The 24,232-nt window shown below is 40.9% G+C and overlaps 3 protein-coding genes across 3 annotated transcripts; all 3 read right to left on the bottom strand.

Moving 5' to 3' along the window:
• Positions 1 to 1,365: 1,365 nt before the first annotated feature.
• MKKS (MKKS centrosomal shuttling protein) lies at positions 1,366 to 8,834 on the bottom strand. Its single transcript, XM_006207388.4, has 4 exons — positions 7,808 to 8,834; positions 5,418 to 5,593; positions 4,370 to 4,480; positions 1,366 to 2,695 (listed from the first exon to the last, which is right to left on the bottom strand). The coding sequence occupies exons 1-4, from the start codon at positions 8,793 to 8,795 to the stop codon at positions 2,252 to 2,254; spliced, it is 1,719 nt and encodes a 572-aa protein (XP_006207450.2). The 5' UTR covers positions 8,796 to 8,834; the 3' UTR covers positions 1,366 to 2,251.
• Positions 8,835 to 8,989: 155 nt separating this feature from the next.
• LOC140687387 (uncharacterized) lies at positions 8,990 to 9,175 on the bottom strand. The gene has a single exon (XM_072943824.1). The coding sequence runs from the start codon at positions 9,173 to 9,175 to the stop codon at positions 9,014 to 9,016; it is 162 nt and encodes a 53-aa protein (XP_072799925.1). The 3' UTR covers positions 8,990 to 9,013.
• Positions 8,990 to 22,288, bottom strand: LOC107033820 (uncharacterized). The gene is made up of 3 exons (XM_072943823.1): positions 22,132 to 22,288; positions 12,179 to 12,409; positions 8,990 to 9,217 (listed from the first exon to the last, which is right to left on the bottom strand). The coding sequence occupies exon 2, from the start codon at positions 12,386 to 12,388 to the stop codon at positions 12,197 to 12,199; it is 192 nt and encodes a 63-aa protein (XP_072799924.1). The 5' UTR covers positions 12,389 to 12,409; positions 22,132 to 22,288; the 3' UTR covers positions 8,990 to 9,217; positions 12,179 to 12,196.
• Positions 22,289 to 24,232: the final 1,944 nt, after the last annotated feature.

Raw genomic sequence — 24,232 nt, 5'->3', positions numbered from 1 at the left:
GGAGACCCTCAAACTATAAGGTCAATTGGAGAGGTTGGCTGTGGCACCCCTTTTGGGAGCGACTTGGAAATGCAGTAGAGGACCACGGAGACCCAGGACAATTCCCATATTTCCCCCTGTAAACATGTGTGATGAACAATGCCTTTATGTTTGGAATGATGGTGAAAAGGCAAAGGCCTGGCCTCAGGAATGCTTTTTGTCACTTGAGTGACAAGTTTTCAGTATGTTAATTTTAAATCAGCTTTACTTTTGCCTTTCTTAGATGTCGACTGCTGCAAAGCACATTACATCCCAAACTTGACTTAAAACGCAGTTTCTAATCTCACAGACTATGTGGATCAGGAGTCAATCTGGAGACCAATTCAGATTCTTGGGTTCAGGGTGTCTCATGAGGCTGCAATGATAAAGGGTATACTTCTGTTGGGGCCCATTGGGAGGATCTGCTTCCAAATTCAATCTTATGGTTGTTGCTAGGACTCAGTTCCTTGCGGGCTGTTGGCTGGAGCCCCCCACTCTGCCCTTCGCCATGCGGGGCTTTCCTTAGGACAGTTCCCAACGTGGCAGCCAGTCTCCATCTGAGTGAGTGAGCAAGAGATCAAGAGAAAAGCCCATCTTTTTACAGCCTAATATCGGAAGTGACAGCCCATCTCCTCTGCTGTATTCTACTCATTAAAGCTAGTCATTCAGTCCCACCCACACCCCCCAGAGTGGTGCGCACCAGGAGGTGGGATCAGTGGGAGCCATCTTGGAGGCTGCCCATCACACGCAAAATATGTTCACATCCTTTCCAGGTCCCCCAAAGTCTCACTGCATTTCAGCATCAGCTCAGAGCCCAGAATCTCATTACTGAAATCAGGTGAGGGTGGGTAAGGCGGCCGGTGGGGAATTCTCCGGGTACAGTTCCTGGAGCACAGTTCCTCTCCACTGAAGACTCGTGAAGACAAGTTCCATCTCAACATTCAGTGATGGATCAGGCAAAGAATAACCAATGTGAGACATTCCTGTTTACCAAGGAAGAAATGGCAAACTCAGAGGAACCCCTCCATCTGGCCCACACTCAAATGGAGGGGATTACACAGGGCCTGAAAACCAGGCAGTGGAGGAAGGGGGGGGGCACTGGGGGCCGTCTCAGGGGCTGCCTACCATTTTCCCTGTCTATTCCATACTAATAATAAAAGAAGCAAAGTTTTACAGAATTTTGTGAGGCTTTCAGTGTGGCAGACTTTTCAATATCTGTTGCATTGTTGTGAGTTTGTACAGCAATTTTTTCCTTGGCTCAGGGTAAAAATTCTTTCGGGTTACAAGAACATGGAGGAAATTGTTTAAACATTCTCTCTCCCTCTATCATGGCTATAAATCCGATCATTGACTCTTAGGTTGTTTAATGTTCCAAAACTTTTCAAAACATTTTCCTAAACTTTAATATAACACTTGTTAACAGCTGCATGCTGATTTCCTCTGGCTGCATTCTCCATTTCTTCTTCGATTTATCAATACATCTTGCATTGCATAAAATTCAAACTGCATTCCTTGATATGATCTGTGTTTGAATTTGAGAGCTGTTCTAGGTTCATTTTTGCACTATTAATGGAATTAGAGAAATAACTTTTCTTCTTTTATCACTTTGTTACTATAGACATCCCTTTTTTTCCCCCCCTAATTACACATTTCCACAAAATAAATGAAGGACTGTGATACAAACTAGCAATTGCAGGTAGACCGGCTTCTATATCAATTACCCAACCACTGAATGATACAGTCTCAGATAAAGAACTCTGAAATTTTACTAAATATGTGGTCTGAATATTTCTTTTGAGTGAGTGGTATATACTGGAAGCTTTGTGATACTTTGGAATCTAGTTTTGTCCTTTAAACATATGTAATTACAACAAACTAAAAAAATAACTCTAATAAAAATATGCAAGCAAGAACATAGATTAGGAATTTTTTAAATTTCTGTATGTTCTTAGAATGATGTCAAAATAACAAGAACAAAAATTGAGAACAATGTACAGTGGTATGTGTGGAATCCCTTGGCTAATTATCATATCTGTAACAATGTTTCATATTTTTATTATTCTATGGCATTTCTATTCAAGAATCAAGTCTCCTTTCCTTAAGTAAGTAAAGCAATAGTTTTATGGCCCATCAGTCCAAATATGCAGAACAGGTCTTTGAAACAGAACATTTTTTAGTGACACCTCACTAGTTTTTTTTTTTTCTTGCAATATAACCATGCTATTCTCTTACATCAGTTTTTATCTTCAATGACATATGAAAGATCCAAAATCAAATTGGCAGTCTCCACAGCCACCTGTAGGCCGCTAAGCTTCGCGGTGAAACAGTCCAAGGTCAGGTTATTGGCTGCGCCCGCAGCTTCCTGGGGAGGAAGGCAGGTAAGCGGCGAGAAAGGAGGACGGGGACTCCTCAAGAAAGACAAGCCGAGCTCTCCGCGGCAGCTGTGTAGTCCGCAGCCACATCTCGAAAGCAAATCTGGCCAGTTCACAACAGAGGAAGAATCTGCCTGAGCTGACCAGAAGTGTCCGTAAGTCCCGTCGGTGAGCATTTCACCTCCATCGTGTTCTAAAGAGCCAGCGACAGATTCGAGGGCACCACAGAAGGCTTCGGTAATCAACTGAAGTTCCGTCTGGGTACATGAGCTATCTTGAAGAATGCTTTCTGGCTCACTACGAGTCTAAAGAGTAATAAGACCATTGAAAACACAGACAGAGCAATTAATACTATAAAAATGTTTCTGAAAAATACAATACATGGCCAAACCTCTATTCATAAAGTACTTTTACTCACTTAGGGGTTTGGCACAAGGTAAAGGGCACGTATGGGGTCAGCTGGCCAGGCTAACCCCCTAACCTCGCTGTTACAGTAGAAACACATGCTAGCAGTCATGTTCTCAGAATGAATGAAGCAGAATAAACCCCACCATCAACTTATTCTGAATGACTGCCCAATACATGAAGAACAAGGCGCAGGACATGAATCACAGGATTCCGTCCACATGGGAGGAAGTTTGTGAAGACTAATATCCCAAAAGAAGTACTTATTTATACTCAGCAAATGTTTGGGATTTGTTTGAAGTGACAATACACCTATTATTACTAAGAGAAAAACCGTTGAAGCACATGTGTCATTTTCACATTAATTTTTAAAAAATAACTAAAATGATTATAAATCAATAAAAAATGTTAAAAAAAACTATTCTTCTCTTTAAAGTAAAGAGAAGGTAATACAACTTTGAACTGCATTTATTCCGCTGTTCTAAAAAGATTTTCCTGGAAATTTCATGGTAGAAAAAGTAATACATTAGCAACCTAATACTTGAATGATAGAAACCCATATACTAATTACTTATAAGCAGTGACCACTTTTTTCTCGTGCCCAAGAGGTTGGAACCAGATGAGATAATCTCTAGTGCATATTCTTCTCCCATATTTTCAGTGCTATATTATTGCTTCAAAGTCCTTCTTAAGACATCTTCCTTCTCTAACACACATATTATAGTTTACTCAGTCTCATTTGCAGACAATATTATTGTCCATTCAGCGTCAACAGATTAGCAGTGGTTTTGTTTTTCATAATGTTTATTCTGATAACTTTTCAAGAATGGGCTTCATCATCAAACAGATTTTAATTACTTGGAAGCAGGGCAGGGCATGTCTATAAAAAACATTTACACTGTCAGCAATCCCAGGCATCCACTGGGAGCTCTGTACTCCTGAGTCACCGAAGAGTCAACTGCAAATACTTGGAAAACACATAATTTTTTGTACCCGTTTTCAAATAAACTAGATCAGTGTTAATGAAATAACAAGAACCACGATGCACTAAATTTATCTGTTGTCGGGAAATAGAGTTTCATAGATTAATTTAAAAATTCTATTTAATAGAATGAATCTATACCATAAATGAATATCAATTTAGAGATTATAACAGAAGATAACAATTAGAATGCTCTAATAAATGAAATTAAGTTTCCTCCTGAAGATCCAGAAGGTACTGAAGTTTTTCATAGAATCTTTGTGAATATCAATGATGACTGTACTACAGCAGCCGAGATCTCTAAGATGACAGCTCCCATTAACAAAAGGCTCATTTCAACACGCACTATCTATTTAGACAATAGTCAAAAAATGTGAACATTTGCTAAAAGTTGGGCTAATAGTAATCACTGTGATAAAGGCCTTAGATTTGAAAGCGTTATTTTTCTCGAGTATTTTCAAATACAGTATTTGATTTAGATTACTGAGAAATTAAGCACGAAGGGCCCCAGGGTATTCTGATTTAGCTTATTATCTTATAAAATGAATGTTACTGAGAATTCAGATGGTCTAGGAAGGACGGTCTAACCTACCTTGTGTCTGATATATGCCGCCAGATGAGTTTCAGTACAGCCACCTCCCAGCAAGACGCACGGCTCCCTGATTGTTAGCTGCAGAGCATGCAGTGCTGTTTGAGATGTGAGCTAAAAAAGAAACAAATCATCAGAACCAGACACTGACATCAGAAACACAAAGGAAGATAACCATGTTCTCAAGGCAACTTAGACAGTGGGCTCAAGGAGCCTGACTTTACCTGCAAAAGAACAAAACCGGCGTCGCCAAGGTTGCTATGTGACGAATACATTTTAGAACGATAAAGATTAGAGATTGAACAGTACTTTAGCCAGAAGTTTGTTTTCATGGACCAGATTAATATCTTCTCTCATACACAGTTGGCTCTTCAAACTGAGACTCACAAAGGGATGGTCTCACAACCGGGTCAGTGAGGCGTGACAGTACTCCTACCCCACAAAGTATTTCAGTCTAAATGAATTAGTTCTATAAATGCTATAGAATTTATTTCAAGTTGTTATGGAAATGATCCAACCCAGGAGAAATAAAAACACACAGACCTTGACTATTCACCAAGGATATACTCTTGAGCACGCGCTCCTTAAGGCTGTGACCAATACCGTAGGTCATCACGTCTCTTGTATAAAAGCTGCGTGTGTTCCTGCTGTTCAGGAACAACACGCTCTGTTAACAGGTAGATGATGGGTGTAACTGGGGACCTATTTCTAAATGAATTATTCATACACATTAGCATCATCAAGTACACAATTCAAGTTAATTTCTTAAGAAAAGTTCCCATCAAGGACTTTTGGATTCCTTTGTAGAATACTAGAAATAATCAGAGGCAACAAATGCCAAGTCTAGTGTAATATCCTAGGCAATTAAATCAGCTTACTTGTGACTTTAATCCTCACATTTTTGTTGTTTTTTGCTTTCTATACCACCTGGGAGAGTTATGAAGGAAAAAAAAAAAAGCACAGCTCAATGCTGTGAAAAAAACCCATCATACCTGCCTGAGTGACTATTTAATCCCTGCCTCAGACATGAAATTCAAACTTTAGTGCTTACCTTCAGCTCGTCCCAGGCAGTGTCATTTCTGCTGCAGAGAAGCAAGCTGCAGACAGTTGCTTCGTTAGGAATAAGATGAAAAAAATGTTTGCTGCCAAATTTTGCAGTGCCCAAATCTTTCACGCTTCCATAACTACTGGGAGAGATTGAGGCTAAGGAACCAATAGGCTGTGTTCCTGTTTTTAAAAAGAGTTTAGGAAATACGAAATTTATGAGTAAAGACAGAGCAGACAATCATTTAAAATTACAATATTTAGTCCTAGCTAATATGAAGTCCCACCGCATATCATTTAAATATGAAATTTAGGATAAATAACAAGATGCATCTTCTTTAATCTATGAATTAACTAGTGTTTTGTTATTAAAGTGATACACAAATAAAACAGAGGTTATTTTGGTTTATGGATTTCTTTTAAGCATCTGTTAGAAGCTACCTTGTACCCTCCAGAAAAAGGCACACACAATTTTACATACATTTTCAGAAAGTCCAGGAACCCTGGCAGCCCACACAGGGATCAAAGACCTCAGATTAAGAACCCCACTAATCTGGAATAAGGATGAAGTGAGGAGACAGGTTATTTTCAAAAAGGTGTTATTTTTACCTGAAACACACAAATAAAGCTATGCAAATAATTGTGTAGCCGAATTCCTTTGGGGTTCTATTTAGTGAATAGGTAGGATTTTTTTTTTTTGTCTAGCAACTGTTAGCATGCAAACAACTACCTAAATTATGCCAAAATTAAGTATGTGACATTCTTATTTCACTTTGTTATTCTTTAATATATTTTGCCCTCCCCCCTACACAGGTAAAATAGTAAAATTTTACAAAACTCCAATTAATAAAAATATGAATAAATGAGAATTTAGGATGACTTGAAGATTTCTAAAATCTCTAAATGTAGTACAGTTACGTTAACAACAGCACAAAACTTCTCTAAGTAACAATGCTAGTTTAAAATCTTATGATTAAAACTGTAACCCTTAGCAATGCACTGATTTGGGCAAGCTTCCTCTTTCAAACTACTGGAGTTAAAGCAATAATGTCTAAGAATACTTGCTGCTCAAACTTTGTAAACACCCAGAAAATAATCTTGAACAAGTTCACTTCTTTGAACATCCTTTCTTCTTTACTTCTGAAGATCTAAAAACTAGTGTGGAGACCCAGTACCTACTTAGAATACTGTTCCCATGGGAAAAAGCTTCATAGTTTAAAGACTGACTGCAGACTCTGTAACACCCAATATTCACAACTGGAAATGCCCCGATTCATGAAAAGCCAGGAAATATTTAAGGATGTGTCTGACCTACATCACCAATGAGCTCCAAAAAACAATTTCATTATTTCTTACTAACTTTTGCTCTGACAATCATCTGACACTCTTACAGAGGTAGGGCGATAGCCCAGAGATATTAGGGATTGAACACTGGCATTCATATTTCTCCTTTTGATAATTTATAAGACTAAAAACAGTCAACTTCAACAGTTTAAATATAACTTATTAGACTTGAACCTTTAAGTCTAATAACTTATGAATTGAAATTGATCAGAATGAAATGATTGTCTTTCTGACAGGTTGTCAGCGCAGTGGGAGATACCGAAAGGTGGCTCCAATCAGACCTCTTCAGCTTGTCAATTTCTCTTTGGCTCTGACAGGTGACTACCAATCTTACATCTGCTTTTTAATTTGCTGAGTTTGTGAGATAGAGTGAATGTCTGGCCTGTTATGAGTCTCTGTTTTAATAAATACATTACTGTTAATTCAACAAACATTTCAGAATCCATGTTGTGGACCAGGTCTATTGTTAAGCACTGAAAAAAAGATGGCCCCAGCAAGGAACTCAGATTGAAGTATCTGGGTTAAAGATAGCATATGTACATACGTACACACACACACACACACACACCCTTAATTAGGAGGCCCTAGTTAGGTAGAAGCAGTTGTTTGCTGGAGTTAGATAAAAGTGAAGGGGATATTCTAGCTGAAGAATTTCCTTCTGAATACAATGTGACTTAAGAGCTTTGTAAAAGGCAAGTAGAATTTTGTTTAAAGTATGAAAAACTTTATATGCTTAAGAGAGTATTAGGTTTCTCAATAATCTGTAAAATGCTTGGGAGTCAATAGTTTTAGGTTATGACAGACTCTGCAATACATTTGGGGGCTGGAAAATACATAGAAATGAGTCATAATCACTCAACTTTTAGTAAGTGAACAATACTGGATCTTTTTCAGAAACAATCTTTGCTGCCAGAAATGATACTCACATGTGCTATGAAGTTGGCAGGTTTTCAAATTTTTTAAGATGTTAACAGTGACACACACCGAGAATAGCCCTGCTCCAAAGAAGTGATCTGTTAACTACGAGGGGCAAAAGCGGAGATTGGTTTTTACCTGTTGCTTTACTCAGGGGTTCCATCAGAGCCACTCCAACCCTGTCTATGGCAGTAACACCATGGGTTCTGAGAAACTGTTTCAAAGATGGGTGTATAACTTTTTGGCACATGACCAGATCTACGTGATCACTAACTAGCTGTCTTCCTAGGTTAAGCAACTGGTCCAGGACTGCGTTTTCAAGAGAAACCCCATAACTGACCACCAGAGTTCCTTCTCCAGTATCGGAAAGGTCTCCAGATAAAGACGCACAGAAGAGCGCCACCTTGAAGGAATCTGATTTTTTGATCGGTAATATCTTCATCAATTGAACTTCTGGTATTTCAATAAGTATTCCAGGTAATACCGTCGAATCTGTAACTCTTTGACCTTTTAAAGGGATAATTACACTCTTCCCTAAAATGATGCGGTCTTTGGTGTTTTCTGGAATTGTAAGCAAAAAGACTCTCAGAATCAGAGTACTGACATGGTCGATTTCCTTTCTGGTGAGCATACAGGCAGGTTTACTTGTTAATATGCTGCGCACCAAGCAGAGGAGGATCTGAGTGCAGCTAAAGTCGACTGGGATTCGACAACCACAAGCCTCCGACGTTAGGTAACTGGTGCAGAGGCTCAGAAGATGCTTGTTTAATTTAATGACAGTGGTGGGTGGCAAGCCTATTCTCTGAACATTTTCAACCAGGTTACAGCAGAGAATGGTTGTGAAGAGGCCACAGTCGCTGAAGCAGGACACGTGATTCTGCACGGAAGCTGCCAGCATCTTTAGGACGGGGTGGCTGACAGGCAGGCCGGCGAGCAGGGCTGCCGACTGGGAGGTTGTGCGCACGGAGCCCCCGCGGCCGTTGTGCAGCTGCTTCAGCCTGCCAGCCGGGCCGTAGCACGATGTCACGACTCCTTTCAAGACGGAGAGCGTGACCCTGACTCTCTCACTTGTCAGTGGTTCACTTTCACAGGATGACGGCTTTTTAGCTTCTACACGAGACATCATTACTTCAGGGGGTGAATTGTGAAGACGGCTTTTATTTTGTTAACCATAGTTTTCGATTTACTGTGTTGTCCTGGGGTTTAATGTTTAACAAAATGATTCTCTGGGGAATGAAAACCTGAATATGTGGCACTGTGGCTATAAAGTGACATACTTGGCTCTGTGTTTACGGAGCTAATGAGCACGTGACGATCTAATGACATACTAGTAATTCCAAACATTTATTTTACTTCATTATTCACACTCCTTTGGTTGCCTCCAGACTGAGATTTTACAGACTGTTTTGCAGCCCTCTGTATCAAATACGTTCCGAGATGGACGCCTATGAAAGAAACCCCAGCTGTAAGAAGCCAGTTCTTTCTGATCCAACTTGTGTTTTTCATCTCTTCTTTCAATCTCAAGTTCAGCTTCAAAGCTGCTTCTTCCTGTTAAGAAAATAAAAATAAAACATATTAGAGAAATAATTCCAGAAGATTTTATAGGTTGTAGTTTAAAAATCATTCATTTTAATGCTCTGCTCCTTCTTTAGAAAAAGGAATTACTGGCACAAACCTCCAGAAAATGAAAAATGTAAATCAACTTAGACTAAACATTCATTTCTTTGTTCTTTGATGAATCCCGACAAGAAAAAGTACTGATATTTTAATAATTTGGAAAGTGCAACATCGCTAGAAACCCAGAAGTACCATTATTTGAATATGATGCTTCTAGAAGAGAAATGCTATATAATCAAAATCACAGAATTTGGTCTCTGAGTTAAAAAAAAAAAAGTCCTAAATGTTTTTATTCTCTTACAGAAAGAGCTAATATTGTTTTTTCTCGAATTTTGGTTTGCATGGAAACCTTAGATCTGAATAAAACTGCATTTACATCAAATCCTGCTGGTCAGTAATTATGAAAATGAGGTAACCGTCAGTATCCCTAATACAGACACTGCCTAATGTACAGTCTGCATCTGGCTGGATAAATCTGTATGACACATTTACTGAAGAATAAACCATGTTTTAAATATTTGGCTAAAATCAGGGCAATTTTCTGTAGTTTTACCCTATCAATGAATGATTTTCAGTTTTATGTCCTACAACTAATTCTCCCCCAAATTCTGGTTGATGACAATAAACACAAAAACCAGGAAATGTGCAGGATGACAAGGAGAAAAACACGATCTGATTTGCAATTTGATCTCAAAGCGTATAAACACTGTAAATGACAGTAGATAGATTACTGGTTACTATTTACCAAGCGTGCTAGCCCTTGCCTTGATTCTCTCAACAAGGCTGGAAGTAGCCTGCCTGAGGCACAAAATTCTGATACCAGAATAGTATGCAGGAAGAATAAAAATCTCCGGTCATGACCTTGTCTGTTGAGGCTTGGTGCTTTGAAGGTAAAGGTTCAGCCAATTATTAATTTTCAGGAATATGCTAAGTATGCTAACCGCTTGGACAGTATTTAGTGTAAGTAAAATTAATTAAAGTACCCAGACTACAGTACTACCTAGAGCAGACGCTGGCACAGTACGATACAGGCCAGGAAGGTGATTTGAAGACGTGCAAAAAAGATGTGAAGAGAACAAAGGAATGTTATGCAAAGTGTTATTTTGGTTACCACTCCTCCCAGTTTACTTAAAGGGCTGTAACCATGGCAACTGGGCCCAAATAAAGTGCAGGCACTGATGGCCAGCTTTCTCCCTACAGTGACAATGCCACAGTCATCTTTTTTTTAATAGCACGAGGAGGAAAAAATGTTTCTCTTCATTATGCAAAGAACAGCCATGGTCCTTAAATGTTATTTCATTGGTTATTTTAGATACCGCAAAATCTGTGAAATACATTTAAATGAAACTTTAGTGAGGTGACTTTCATATGTAAATTTGCCTATTACAACACACATGCGTGCACACACACACACAAACCACAAATCATAACAGAGATTGTGATCAATAAAATGATTTCTCTAGCTATTTTTCAATGCATAACAGGGATACACAATTTTTCAAAAGTAGGATGTCCAACTGGCATCTCTAATACTCTTGTGGTGGTGAGACCAGTAGCCACATCTTTTGGCTACTATCTCTAAAAAATGAGAAAGCTAGAAATCACTGAAAGTGTTGGTGATTCCCAAATCATTTTTAGGATGTCAAAACTTGCTGTTTTGTGTCTAGATCTAGACAAAATAATGTGCAATGGAAAAAAAAAAAGAAACGAAACACAGGGCTGGCTTATAGAGTATATTTGGAAGTGTTGGTTTAGCTATATTTCCTTTTTTCAAAACAATGTGACCCATTATTCCAAAACTTACCACCACGTGAATGGCCCTGACTATTCCTGGATGCAGAGGCCTGGCAGATGGGCTTTTTGCAGTGAAGGATAATAATTAAAATGACAGTAAAGCTACATGACTGTAATCAAACACAGTATTTCTGCAGTGAAACTAAAATTTTCATATTAAGTGGAATAAAGACTATAAACTGCCTCATATCTGTTAAGATCAGCTACCTAAGTAGTTATGATAAAACTTTTCAGATTTTAGAACTTTCTGGATTTTGGAATTATTCATATGGGACTATAGACCTGAATTATATAACTATATCCTCTTAGTTCAGTGGCTCAGAAAAGTAACAAATTATTTTGAAGCTAAAACATCAGCCATTTCTCAGCATCCATGGGGGATTGGTTCCAGGACCTGCTGTGGGTACCAAAATCCGCAGATGCTCAAGTCCCTCACGTAAAATGGGGCAGTATTTGCATACAACCTAGGCACACCCCCCTGCATACTTTAAGTCATCTTTAAATTACTTATAATACCTAATAGAATGTAAATGCTATGTAAATAGTTGCCAGTGTGGCAATTTAAGCTTTGCTTTTTGGAACTTTCTGAATTTTTTTTTTTTTTTTATCTGTGGTTGGTTAAATGCATGGATAGGGAACCTGTGGATACGGAGGGCCGGCTGTAGACACTAAGGAATAAATACAGTTGGTTTTATTTACCTTGGAAAAAACAGAGAACAACAATAATAAAGAAAAGAACCTTTTGCAAGTTACAGATTTATCAGCTCCAGCATGGATTTAAGACGAGGGGACAACTGCTCCTTTGGACACACTCATGATCCCAGTGACACTGCCATCGAAAAGGGCAGGACATAATGGACTGACTGCCCCTCCTCTTTTCATCCAAGTGACTCTGCGTGGCAAGTGTCAAAGGTTTCTGAGGAACACACTTTTCTAGAAGCATCTGTAGGATAATATTTTGCCAGTGGTTCATTAATAAAAACAACCGGTAACCTACCAACTTAGGCTTTTTCTTGCCTGAGCCCTACACTTTCTTAAAGATTAGGTTTCCCTTTGTTGGAACACGCCATTTGGTCGATCATATTAAAGAAAACCCACCTGAAGCTCGCAGGCCTGCTATTTCCCTTGAACGTGGTTCTTCTCAGGATGTGTGAGTGCCAGGCTGTCTGGCTCAGAAAGGCTGTCCTTATTAGGATTTTGGAAAACAGGGCTGCTCTTGATTCTGTGCCACCCAAAATGTATGAATACAACCAAAGGTACCATAACTGCCAGAACCTTGTAGTCTCTCCAGAAGTTCTGAAAGCTCATAGTCCTTCAGCATCCGTGCACCTAAGAAAAAGTCAATAGTTGAAACAAAATCAGAAAAATTCCTCAAATTACATCTGTAAGCCGCCATAAGCAGAATATTGCACTAAGAAAAGCTGACCATTACGTTTTTAGTTACAGTACATTGCAATGTTAATTAACAGAGAAATGTGCTGTAGACTTAAAGGGATAGCAGAAAATCAGGCTTGGGAAACTTATAAAGCAATTACACCAAATTTCTAGTCAGCAATTGTAAAGGAGCAACATTACCTGCTGGGAAAGCCATCTGAAGCTTTGGAAACACTCATGCATCAATATGATTTTCCTTTTATAGTTAATTATACTTTCTCTGAACCACAATGAAGTTAGATTTTCTAAAAGAATTGTATTTAGTCACAATTTTAACAGAAGACTCAAATGACAACCCTTAAAAATGTAGTAAGAATTCAGATGCTACATTCTGACAGAGTGTAAGTGATGATGTTTGAACTGAAATTGAGTCATGCGTGGATTCCAACTATAGCAAAAGAATTTTGGCTTGAACTCTATGAATTAACGCCACTTCCACATTTATGTTCTTTACCACTGCATTTTAAAGTATTTATCCTTATCACTAATAACTATACCCAAGAGGGGTTACTGTCAACCCAGTTTACATAAAGAAACTTGTCTGGAGTATTGAGAATAATTTTTTTTCTCTATCTTTGGGAAAATGTGGAGTGTGGCCCAGGAAGTCTGTTTCTGATGATCTGTTGGGTTTGGGTACTTGAGTCTGGACAACTGCTAAAGACTTCTTATACTTTTTTACTTAAGGGATGCTCAGGGGGATGGGTGTAGCTCAGTGGTAGAGTGCATGCTTAGCATGCGTAAGGTCCTGGGTTCAATCCCTAGTACCTCCACTGGAAAAAAAAAAGAAACACATCCACTAGGCTTTGGTGATTAGCTTATAGACTTGTGATGAAATGAATGGACCGACCCTCCAAGTTCCTCTCTGGGCACAGGGCAACAAGAACTGCTCCTTCAGCTATGGGGGATACTAAGAATTAGGTTCAACTGCAGGTATACGAGTTTCTGTTATCACGAAATTTAACAGTAATTTTGTGTGAATGCCATTAGAAAAATGTCTGAACAGAATTTTTACTTACTCCTTCCATTTTAAGTCAAGATTAAAACACAGGACTAATGAGCTAAATATCTGAACTGTCTCTGTGTTCTGTATACACACGTTAAAAATAAACAGAAGGCTTAGAGTCATGCCTATGAACATATATTATTCCCAGGATTAGAAACCATTTCTCAAGGTCTAAGTTCACATTTTATAAGGACTTTATTGCAAAACTTGAACAAATTACTAGATGGAGAAAACACGGCCAGCTTTGCAACTGCAAGTATTTTATGGTCTTTTCCTTTTCTAAAGTGCTTTGGGGTCCCATACACTTTTTGCAACCTTTAGAGACCATAACTTTCATTGACATCTTATGCTCTATCTTCGCAGAAAGTCAATCACAAATAATTGTGTCGTGATTATGTCATCGTGAAGCCCGCTGTGCAAAAGCCTTCAGAGCACTTGCGATCTGAGGATGTGGCAAAACCATTAGGGGAGGCACTGGGTGACTTGAAGTAATGAGGGAAAATCTGTAAGGGTTACTTCCTAGACGGGAGGAGGGAATGAGGCCGCACCAAAGTCACGTGGCTTGTGTTGACTGACTGGCGCCCCAGTTCTGCCCACAGAATACCCTGGAGAAAAGGTGTAGGAGATACTGTCCTTCATATCCAGTCTCAGGACTTAAGGTGGCTTTAACACCTCTAACTCTGTCCCTCTCGACCCGAGGTTATCAAGTCACAGTGCTTTTCACAGATGGCATCTCTGCTCTTCACCGCTTATGTCTCATGATCACTAACTAACATACCATCGCTTACTGTCTGCCACTTTTCCTGGAATTATTAACTTTTAGGAAAACAGCTTACAGAAAAGAGAGTCATTCGGATAAAAGTATATAATAATAAAGGTGGGGTGAATAACTCAATAACTAAAATCCAGAACAAATTAAACTACAAGCTGTAACAGCAATGTTTGAAAAGCGTACTGTTCTCTCCCTGTAGATCGCAGTGTGTCATGTGATGTACTGTGACCCTTCCTCGAGAAGAGTTTCAGATTAGGATCAAGTTGTCTTCCTTTACTCAACAAATCTTTGGGTCATTCATGGGTTAAGGACAAAGGAGGTGCTCCATTTTATTTATGTTGTGTTTAACATTCTACTATTCTTTTCCACTGAGATGACTTAAGGATCTATGCATCTTTTTCTAGATTTAGGCTTAGTTAAGCCTGGGAATTAGTATCTGTTTTGGCTGAAAAGTCATTATTTGCCAATTATCACTGAGGCCCAGGAACATCACTTCCTGGTTAGTAAATGCTGTGAACTGATTTAATGATTAATTGCTTTAATGTTCACTCAACACCTACATGCCCCCATTTCCTCAAATTCTCCACATCTCACATATTGATTCGGCTAATGGGGGCGAGAGAGCAGGTAACTATTTTCCGATGATTATACTGCTGTCCTTTGGGAGGACTGGAAACCGATTAGGATCAGGATGTTAGGGGCTTTTACTTTACGAGGTACTTTTACAGTCTTCATATTTAAATCCCATAAAAACGCTAAGTATCACACCGTATACGGAACAGTCCATCTCCGCCAAGCAAAATGGATTTAAAATGTAAAATGGCACAGTAACCTTAACCTAATTCATTTCTTTCACTTAATGGCTTTCCAGCATATTACATGTATTCTGTTGCTTGAATAACCCACCTCACAGGGCCAGACACATTAGACTTTACTAAATAAGCTCACTGCTAGATGTCAAAAAAGACAACAAAGCAGTTAGTGAAGTAATGTGTTATTTTCTCCATATCTTCTTGTTGGGCTTTTAAATGCAATCAGATATATTTTAGGGATACAATTTTGACTTAACCCATTTTCTTCTTCTAAAGTCTTTTTTTGTGGAATTTTTTCAAAATGAAAATTAGCATCACTACCCTTTTCTAAAAAATATAATACAGGCTTAATTTTTAAAGTTAGAAAATACAGAGATAAGGGAAAGAATGCTACACATACCTGTAATCATTTTAGTTTTAACAAAAATGTGATAATACACATGCTGTGTTGTAAGCTTTTCTCCCTCTAAGAATACAAATCTTCATTATGATTTTTAGTGACTGGCTTTTGATTTATGGAGATGTCCTAATCTGACAGATCACTGATAGATAGAAATTCGAGATTTTTTCCAATGTTTTATTGCTGACTATGCTAAGAATACTATTTCTGGTAAATACTCCAGTGTCCATGCTCTTAGCCTCTATATGCTGCTTCTCAGGATAGTGTAAAGTCTTACTAGAATTCTTAACAACAATTAACTCATTTTTCAAATTAACTTACAAGAAAGTTTTGTTTTGTTTTGTTTTGTTTTGAAATATATATTTTATATTTTAATCTTTTTCTTTAGGGGGGAGATAATTAGGTTTATTTATTATTCATTCTTTTTTAATGGAAGTACTGGGGATTGAACCCAGGACCTCATGCATGCTAAGCACACAGTCTACCACTGAGCTATCCCCTCCCCCAGCCCCTAAGAAAGTTTTTAAAACCTGACTTTTACAAAGGTTCATGGTGCTGAGCAGAACTTGGGACTGGAAAATTAAGCTAAATATAGCCGATCTCGAGATGGCCTTTCCCCCCAAACATTCGGCAACAAGTTATTCCAGGTGGCCTGCAACTATTTCATGGACAACAGAGATTCCTGAGTCTGAAACAAAAATTTCTCAAGAATATGCTCAAAATGATCACATCTGATAAGCAACATCAGGCTGGTTTCTAAGTTAGTGCATGTTATTCATTCACTGAGCTTTGCAAGTTTGCTTGGAGTAAAAGCAGCAACAGAAATGACAGCAGATTTCCTCGCTCTCCTTACCCGCCTTAGTGCACCTGCTCTACCCTCTTCTTATCTTTCCTACGTGTTCTTTAAACACACTCCTAAAAAAAAAATTAAAAAAAACAACAGTATGGAACTCTTAGAAAGATGAAGGAAACCAAGAGGAATGAAATGAGGTCCGTAAATCTTACGTTAAGTTAAAACAGAAAGTTGATACTGATGGTTTTATCCGTTTCATATTCTTATCTTATTTTACAGCAATTTAATGAGACTCCTTTACATATGAGGAAACACTAAATGATTTGATTACAAAATTATTGTGAATTGTGGCACTCAATTTAGATTCTGGAGTTCTAAAAGCCTTGGCTGGTCTTCTAATAAGCAATTTTCAAAAGTAAAGAATTAGCATCCCAGCTTTGGCAACAGAGTCAAGCAGAATTTCCAGTGCATGAAACAATGGAGGAGAAGAACACTCTGGGTGCAGGTGCACACCTGTGAGGGTCAGAGGTCAACTACCTAGGGCATTCCACCTGGCATGTACTCCTGCTTCTCCTGTCAGGCATATTACAGGTCAACAGTCTTGTGCCACATGGTCCAAAATGAAAGTGTTAAAAAAATCTATCTCCTCTGACCACACATCCATGATCTATTAAGACTGAGATTAGTCGGGCTAATTTTAGTTCAGTTTTTTTGCTTACTTCTCAGTGCAGAGGTAATAGCGAGAGATGAATGAACAGAAAGGAGAAAAGTCTGCCTCGTTAAAATATTATAATCCTTTTGAGTGCATATAAAGGCCCAGAAAGGAAAATCCTGAGATACAGGCTTCCAACCACAAACACGCTATAAATTTAAGGCATTACTGTGTCCAGGCCAGCAACTCTCCCTCCCCACGATGTGTGTGACAGAGATCACTGCCTCTGCAGTTTCTACCACGAAGGCCTCGGGCAGGCCCCCTGCAACCTGCTATGTTCCAAGCTAAATGAAGGTTTCCTGGTGGTAGAACTGGACAGACAGTAAAGTGAAAGGCAAAAAGCAATTAAGCTTCCCAGAGCACCTTAAACAACCTGGCTCTGGCTGTCAGATTATTCTTTCTATGTAGCATCGTGCCAATTAAAACCACCAGGTTTTGCTATCCATCAGCCTGCAACAACCTGGACACAGAAACGATCTGTGTGTAAGGGTCTCATTTTGCTACTGGGCTTGCTGGGCGCCATCTGCTGGTCATATGGACACAGTGTAAGGTAGCTAATCTGTCTTCATTGCTGCTCTGCTTACAGCATTTGAAAAAAAATAGTAATTTTTTAAAATTAAAAAAAAGTTGCTGAATGCAACTTAAACCCATGAAGAGAACACTAGACAGAACACTGAACAATTAAGTAACCCAGCTCTTGTGCTGGGAGATTTGATGAAGTTTACTGCAATGGTATAACGTCTTTTCTTTTACCATGACAATGTTGGTTTTAACTATTTATGAATTCTTCATTCCTGAATTCCAGTTACTGACCCTGAAAATAGCTCTTTTTATCCTTAATTTCTAACCCAGCACTTCACATTTTGGCAGTTGTAGTGTACGTATCAGGAAGGGCTGCATACGGTCTTCAGGCCTATTCAACTGACTGGCATACCAAAGAGAACAGTAGTTTTTTTCTTTTTTTAAAAAAAAACTCCATCACCTAAAATAACAGTTTTGCTGAACTTTTCTAGTCTTGTAAAAACACACATACCAAAAACATTACTGTCAACTCGTGATGAACTGAGTGGACAATACCTGAGTCCTCAAGTTTCCATTCTGCAAAATCCTACCCCTTCCCCCTATTCAAGGTCACGTTGACCTTCAGGCAGTTGCTGGGCTGTGCTCTCAGGAGCGGTTCAGGCTTAGGCAGAGTATAGTGCAGTGACAGTGAACACGGTTGTGCGTAAGCATCGTACAGTCTCCGTTATCCCCTACTCTGTTACGGTGGATTCAACATATTCATAAGTAAATAATATACTGAAAGCATCACAATGTTATACGGCAGCTTTGCTAACTGTTGGCAGCCTATGATGTGAACAGTAAGTGCTTAGTGACTAATGGGGAAGGGCTGGTCAGCTTACCAGGCTGCGGTTTATCAGAAAGTCTTGCAGAGTTGTTCTGGTTTCTAGAGTCGTCTGAGAACCTTTCCATCCCCTTTCACTGTTTTCACACCTGGCTACCATTTTGATGCAGAGGTTGGTGGAGGAAGGGGAGAGGGTATCACGCAAACAACACTGTTCCACATTAAATGTGCAGCTGACTGGTCCTGTAGTGTTACAGCAATGATTTTATGTTCCTCTTGTCAGCTCTGAATCCCTAAAGGGTTGGTTTCTGTCTTCATCATGTTTGGGATTTCTATTTCACCCTCCACCTTTTGTTTCTACAGATGACCCATCAGCCAGCCAGAGAAAGCGCACACGAGCAGTTCCACTTCCTGTTAAAACCCTCTCCACCTCGCTTCTCATCTTCATCTCCTCCCTCCCTGTCTCAAAGGAAGAAGTGGCACTTGGGGTAACTCTGCTCCAGTCAGTCCCACCTGCTCCGGTGTCTCCTGGGGTCTAACTCCATTGTCCCCTCTCTTCTGTCTCCCATCTGCCCCTCGTAAAGTTCTTCCTCATCTGCAAAACCTGACCATTTTTCTCCATTGAAAAGAACCAAAATCAAATTCCTTGAAGCAGCTGCCCTTTACCAGCCTTCCTTCTAGCTACTGTAAACTCTGATTCCTTCCGAATAAAGCATGTTTCTAGAACCACTGCCCACTTCCATCTTCAAACCCAAGTCATTTGCTTTTGTTCCACTCTCCATGGAAACTGCTCTCACTATGAAGATCACCAATCTCTCCCTTTCCTTGATCTCTCTGCAGCATTTCTCGAGTTCCTGAAACTAAGTACTTAAGACTAGTTTGATCCTTCTCAGTCTCCTTTAATGGCTCTCCGTTTCCATCCACCTACTCACTTGTATCAAAGGCCTGTCCTTAGCCATCCTCTCCGTGTTTGTTTTCCGGGTGGCCTCATTCACATCTAAAGGTTCTATTTTAATGCATCCATCAAAGACTCCCACGTCTTCATCTCCAGCTTAGACCCACATATCCAACTGCTACTGTTCCCCACAAACGTCTAAACTCATGTCACATAAAAATGAACCCTCTTTCCTTCCCAAACTGCAATTCCTCCTCTACTTCCTGTTTGTTTTTTTTTTTAAAAAGGCATTATCTACCATGCCATTCAATTAAAAAATCTAGACATAGTGGACTCTGCCCTGTTCCTTATACTCCTCTTCAAGTCAGTCCCCCAATCCTCCACTTGACATGACATTTCTTTTACGTAACTTCTCCATAGAGCTACAGAGCTGGCCCCCATGACCTCACAAGATCTCCTCGCTTCTAGCCCAATGGTTCTCACAGTGTGGTTGCCGGTAGCAGCAGCAGCATCTGGGAACTTAGCAGAAATGCAATTCCCAGGCTGCCCCTGGCGACTGAATCGGTACTCTAGGGCTGGGATCCAGTAACCTCAGTTCTAACAAATTATTTAGGTGATTCTGAAGCTTAAGGTTTGAGAACCACTGTTCCCGTCTACTGCCCACTTATCCATTCTCCACCCTCTAAACACAGCCACCTCAGGCGAAACAACACATATGATTATGTTTCTGCTCTGCTTAGAAGCCTTCAGTGACATGTTTGACCAGAAGACGAAATCTAAATTTCCTAGTACAGCATAAAAAGCCCACCAGGAGCTAGTTCCTGCCTGCCACTTTTCAGAAGGTAAAGCACGGCAGATTGCTTTAGTAAAAGTGCATTGTTGTACAGTGATTCACGGGATGAGTTGTGGAATGTGACTGTCTGGATTTTCAGTCTCGGCCTTCTCTCTTTACCTTGGATGAGTTGCTTGGCCTCACAATGTCTCAGTTCCATCATCCATAAAATGAGAATGATGACATCCATGTCACAAAGTTGTGCAGTTAGCATAATGCCTGACACTTAGGCTGGACTCAGTGACTATTAGCTGTTATTATTATTTTGGTTATTTTAACAGGAAAGAAACATTACTGGAGAGGACTGGAATGACTAAGGGAAGTGGGCTCACAGGGGAGGTTTACTTTTCTAGGCAGTTTCCATTCAGATGTGAATAAAAACACCCAGATTCTCAAGAAAGAGGTTCTGAAGTCTTTGGGGCTATTTTGGTTAGAGTACGCTAGATCTATAATCAGATTCCAGGATGTTATAGAAAAGATAACACACTGGCTCCTACAGTGAGCGCTAGGAAAGCTAATCATGAAGGCAAGAGGAAAACTTAAGGACGGAGCAAAACAGCAAAGACAGGGTGATAATTTCCTATTTGTTTCTTTGATAACAGTTTACAATGTTAAAAGTTGCCAAGAGAGTCCTAGCGTGATGAGGCTTTGAGTAACGAAAGGAACCAAATGCTAACCTCCACCACAAGTTATGATCTCAGGCAAATTACTTCTTTCCTGCCTTAATTTCATAGTCTGTATGAAATTAAGCACTGGGCTATATAATGAAGATGCCTACGTACACATCTGTATTTACTGCTTAGCCCGGTGTCTGATACGTGAGTGTTCAATACATGGCAGCAATTAGTAGTAGTACATTGTCTTTAGTACAACTCATATACAAAAGTGTATGAAAATGGGCACTTCTGGAGATTCCTGTTTGACTAAAGCTCCTGGGGGTGCTGAGACAGCTGTCAGTCCCCTGCCAGGATTGACTGGCTGAAGAGAGTTGAAGTTATGCCTTCTTTCCAGGGCAACGGGTATCCAATGACTGAACAATGTAGGGGTATAAAGGCCTGGCCCTTCCCTCCAGCTTGGGACAACTCTGAAAGGCCAACCAAGCACCAGAGTCACAGTGAAACCGGTACTGAGGCCCTGCTCGGGACCACTCTGTAGCTCAGCTTTTTTTTAATCCACCCAGTCCTGCTTCTTTTGCTCCGTGGTAAGATCCAAGAAGTCCTCCCTAATAAATGTCCTGCCCATAAATCTCCTTAGAGTGTGCAGCCCAAGGAACCAAAGCTAGGACAATCCGAACAGTAGCCTGTTCACTTATCAATGGACTTGTTTATTGCTTCCTCTCCCACCACTGAATATAAGCCCCATGTAGTCAGGGACCATGCCTGTCTCCGTCACTGCTGTATCTGCTAACTCAGCCCAGTGTGACCAATATGAATATAAACTGAGGATGTTAACGAATGAGTGGAACTGCCAGTATCAGAGAGCTTCTGAAACAGCACCAGGATTTGGGCATGGTCCAGTTTGGGAGGAAGAACCATATGACCTCAGGAGGTCTCCATCCCAAAAGGGCTTCCATCCCCATCACGTCCAAAGCCCCGAGTCCTGCTTCTGCTTTCAGAGCTGGCACTATCTTGCTGGACAGACTTCTGCCATCCAGTTCCACGTCAGAGGGCGGCTCTCACCTCCCCGAGTGACACAGGTGGCAGCGCAGGTGCGATTGGTGCTTTCACTAGACACCTTTTCCGCCTCCTTTATGGTGTGGCCGCGCAGAGGGGAGAGTGAGGACCGTCTACACCTGGAACTCTACCCACGCCACTGGAACACCTCCTCGCCATCCACATTCCTTCCTACAAGTACTCACTGCCTAAAGCTGTTTTAAAGGAAGATCGCTAGCTTACCAAGGAGCCAGCCTCCTCCTTGTCCCCGCCCCCAAATATCCTTCAGTGAGGACACCAGTGACCCTTCCGAGCGGGGCAGAGGCACCAACAAGCCCCCCACATCTCTCTTTGGCGGGGTAGGGAGCTGGGTTTTCCACCTGAGGTTCGGGCGCTCTCACCTGCGCACCAGCCGCTGCGCCGCCCCGGCCACCGCCGCCACCAGGCCCGCGAGGCTGAACCCCACGCAGCCGCTGCCGCCGGTCCTGGCAACCCACGCCCCGCGCCTGGAGACGGAGCATGCGCAGCTCTGCGGCTCGCGCCGCCCCTTTCACGTTCCGCTCCTCCGGGTTATAGCGAAGTTCTCGGCCGAGAACCGGAAAGATCAGGGGGCGGAGCTTATTCAGTGTCAATCTCAGCAAATTGTTGAAACTGCAAAACGTTAAACAACAGATCAGATGGGTTTGTCAGGGCCTAGTATCATCCTTATGGTGCGCGCTTAAGAGGCACTTATTGAATAAAAAAGCAATTTACAGTTCTCTGCGGATTTCAGGCCGCCCACACTTGACCAATCACAAAGCGCCGGATTATGTTCGCCAATTCCCCGCCTTCCTGTACGGCTGCCTGGAAAACCAAGAAAAAAGGAAGTGTCGGTGACCATTTCTCTGGATCGGGTTGGAGAGCGGACATGCGCAGTGAGAGCTGGTGGCGCTCAATAAAGCAGCTTCTGCCCTTAGTCCTTCCTCTGAGGGCGGTCGAAAGTCCTCTAACTTTGTGTCCTTCAATTAGGTAATTTCTGCCCTACCTCCCATCTTGCTTTTTAGTTCTAGGAGAAGACTTTTATTCTCCTGTACCATTCAAAAGAATTGTGGAAGAAATTATATTCATGGCTATTTAAAATTTTTTCCGAAATTGGGAAAGCCACCTTTAATTTCCAATCAGTGTTTTCTATAACCTTCTCATCTTTGTGCGAGTAATTTTCCAGTGGCTAGAAGCACTCTATGCCTCTTGATCACTCGCTGTTTAACACTGGGTAACTGTGATTCGTCACCGGGCAATCGCGTTTACCTCAGTCTCAGCCTCTAAATATATCGTCCTTTGCCGCCATTTTTGTTTCGGGTCTTCGTTGAAAGCCGCGAGTTCATGGAGTGGAGGCCATTTTTCTTTTGGGCGAATTCCTCGCACTATCTGGTGCGCTCGCTTAGTGTTTCGCCGCCATCTTAAATCCTGGTTTTGGCTTCAAGCCGACAGCTAGGCTGCCCGACTCATCTTGTGTTTGGGCAGCGGTACGTTCCTTTACGCGCGCGCGCGCGCGCGGAGCTCCTGGGAAGCAGGAAATAAGCCGAAAGCTCGAATCCCCAAACTTCTAAAGGTTGGCTTGAGAGTCGGCTTTGTATTTAGTCTGAGTTTGCACGGCCAGGTGTTACTTCACCAGTGGCCCCGGACAGTAACAAAACAAATAAAAGCCCGAACCCAAACCCTGCCACCATCGTAGGTAAGAACATGGAAATCCTGACAACTTTAAGATGTTGCTTCACTTGAACTGAACTGCTTGCCCATCTCCCGTCCCCCTATGGTTTTTCCCTTTGATTGTTGAACCTTTTCTGCATCTTCCTCCCTGTGTTTCCATCTCTCCCCATTGTTTGCAGAGAGCTAAACAGCTATTAAACCTAAGGGTGCGGGAAGCCTGGGCTTGACAGTGGAAGTGTTGGCCTGGAAATTCTTTTTGCTTTTTGAAACAAAATGGAGTGCAATGAGTGGGCCACGTATTTGTATCAAACATCTGTGTGTACAAATAGGGCCCCCTTCCCAGACAGTTATTGGGTTGTGACACAGACACAGGTTGTGTTTGTACAGACTTCTCATTCATTCGTTGAGTTCTTAGTGTGTACTAGGCCATGAGGATTCTGCAGTAAATTAAAAAAACAAACCAAAAAACCCCAAACCTTTATCTCATGGTGCTTACATCCTGCTATCACCTTGACAGCTACTAGTTTGGGACAAGGAACAGTATTCTGTGGTTCTTAGCTTTGCTGCACTATACAAACAAGCATTTGTTTGCTCTTTATTCCCTCCTTTTTCCCACCGAGCTAGAAATCAGTTGTATTGACACTTATTTCTTGGATCCTGACATAATGGTAATTATAAGCCAGCTGGGTAATTTTACAACCACTTACTCAAGGCCTTGCTGCTCCAAGTGTGGTCTGTCTGTCACATCAGCACCACCTGGCAACTCATTGGAAACAAGCTTGTTAGAAATGGGCAGTCCCAAGCTCCATCCCA

Source organism: Vicugna pacos, chromosome 19, assembly GCF_048564905.1.
Source record: "Vicugna pacos chromosome 19, VicPac4, whole genome shotgun sequence".
In the NCBI taxonomy this organism is placed as follows: Eukaryota; Metazoa; Chordata; class Mammalia; order Artiodactyla; family Camelidae; genus Vicugna; species Vicugna pacos.
Note: the sequence above shows the minus strand (reverse complement) of the source record. Positions and strands in the feature narration are given on the sequence as shown.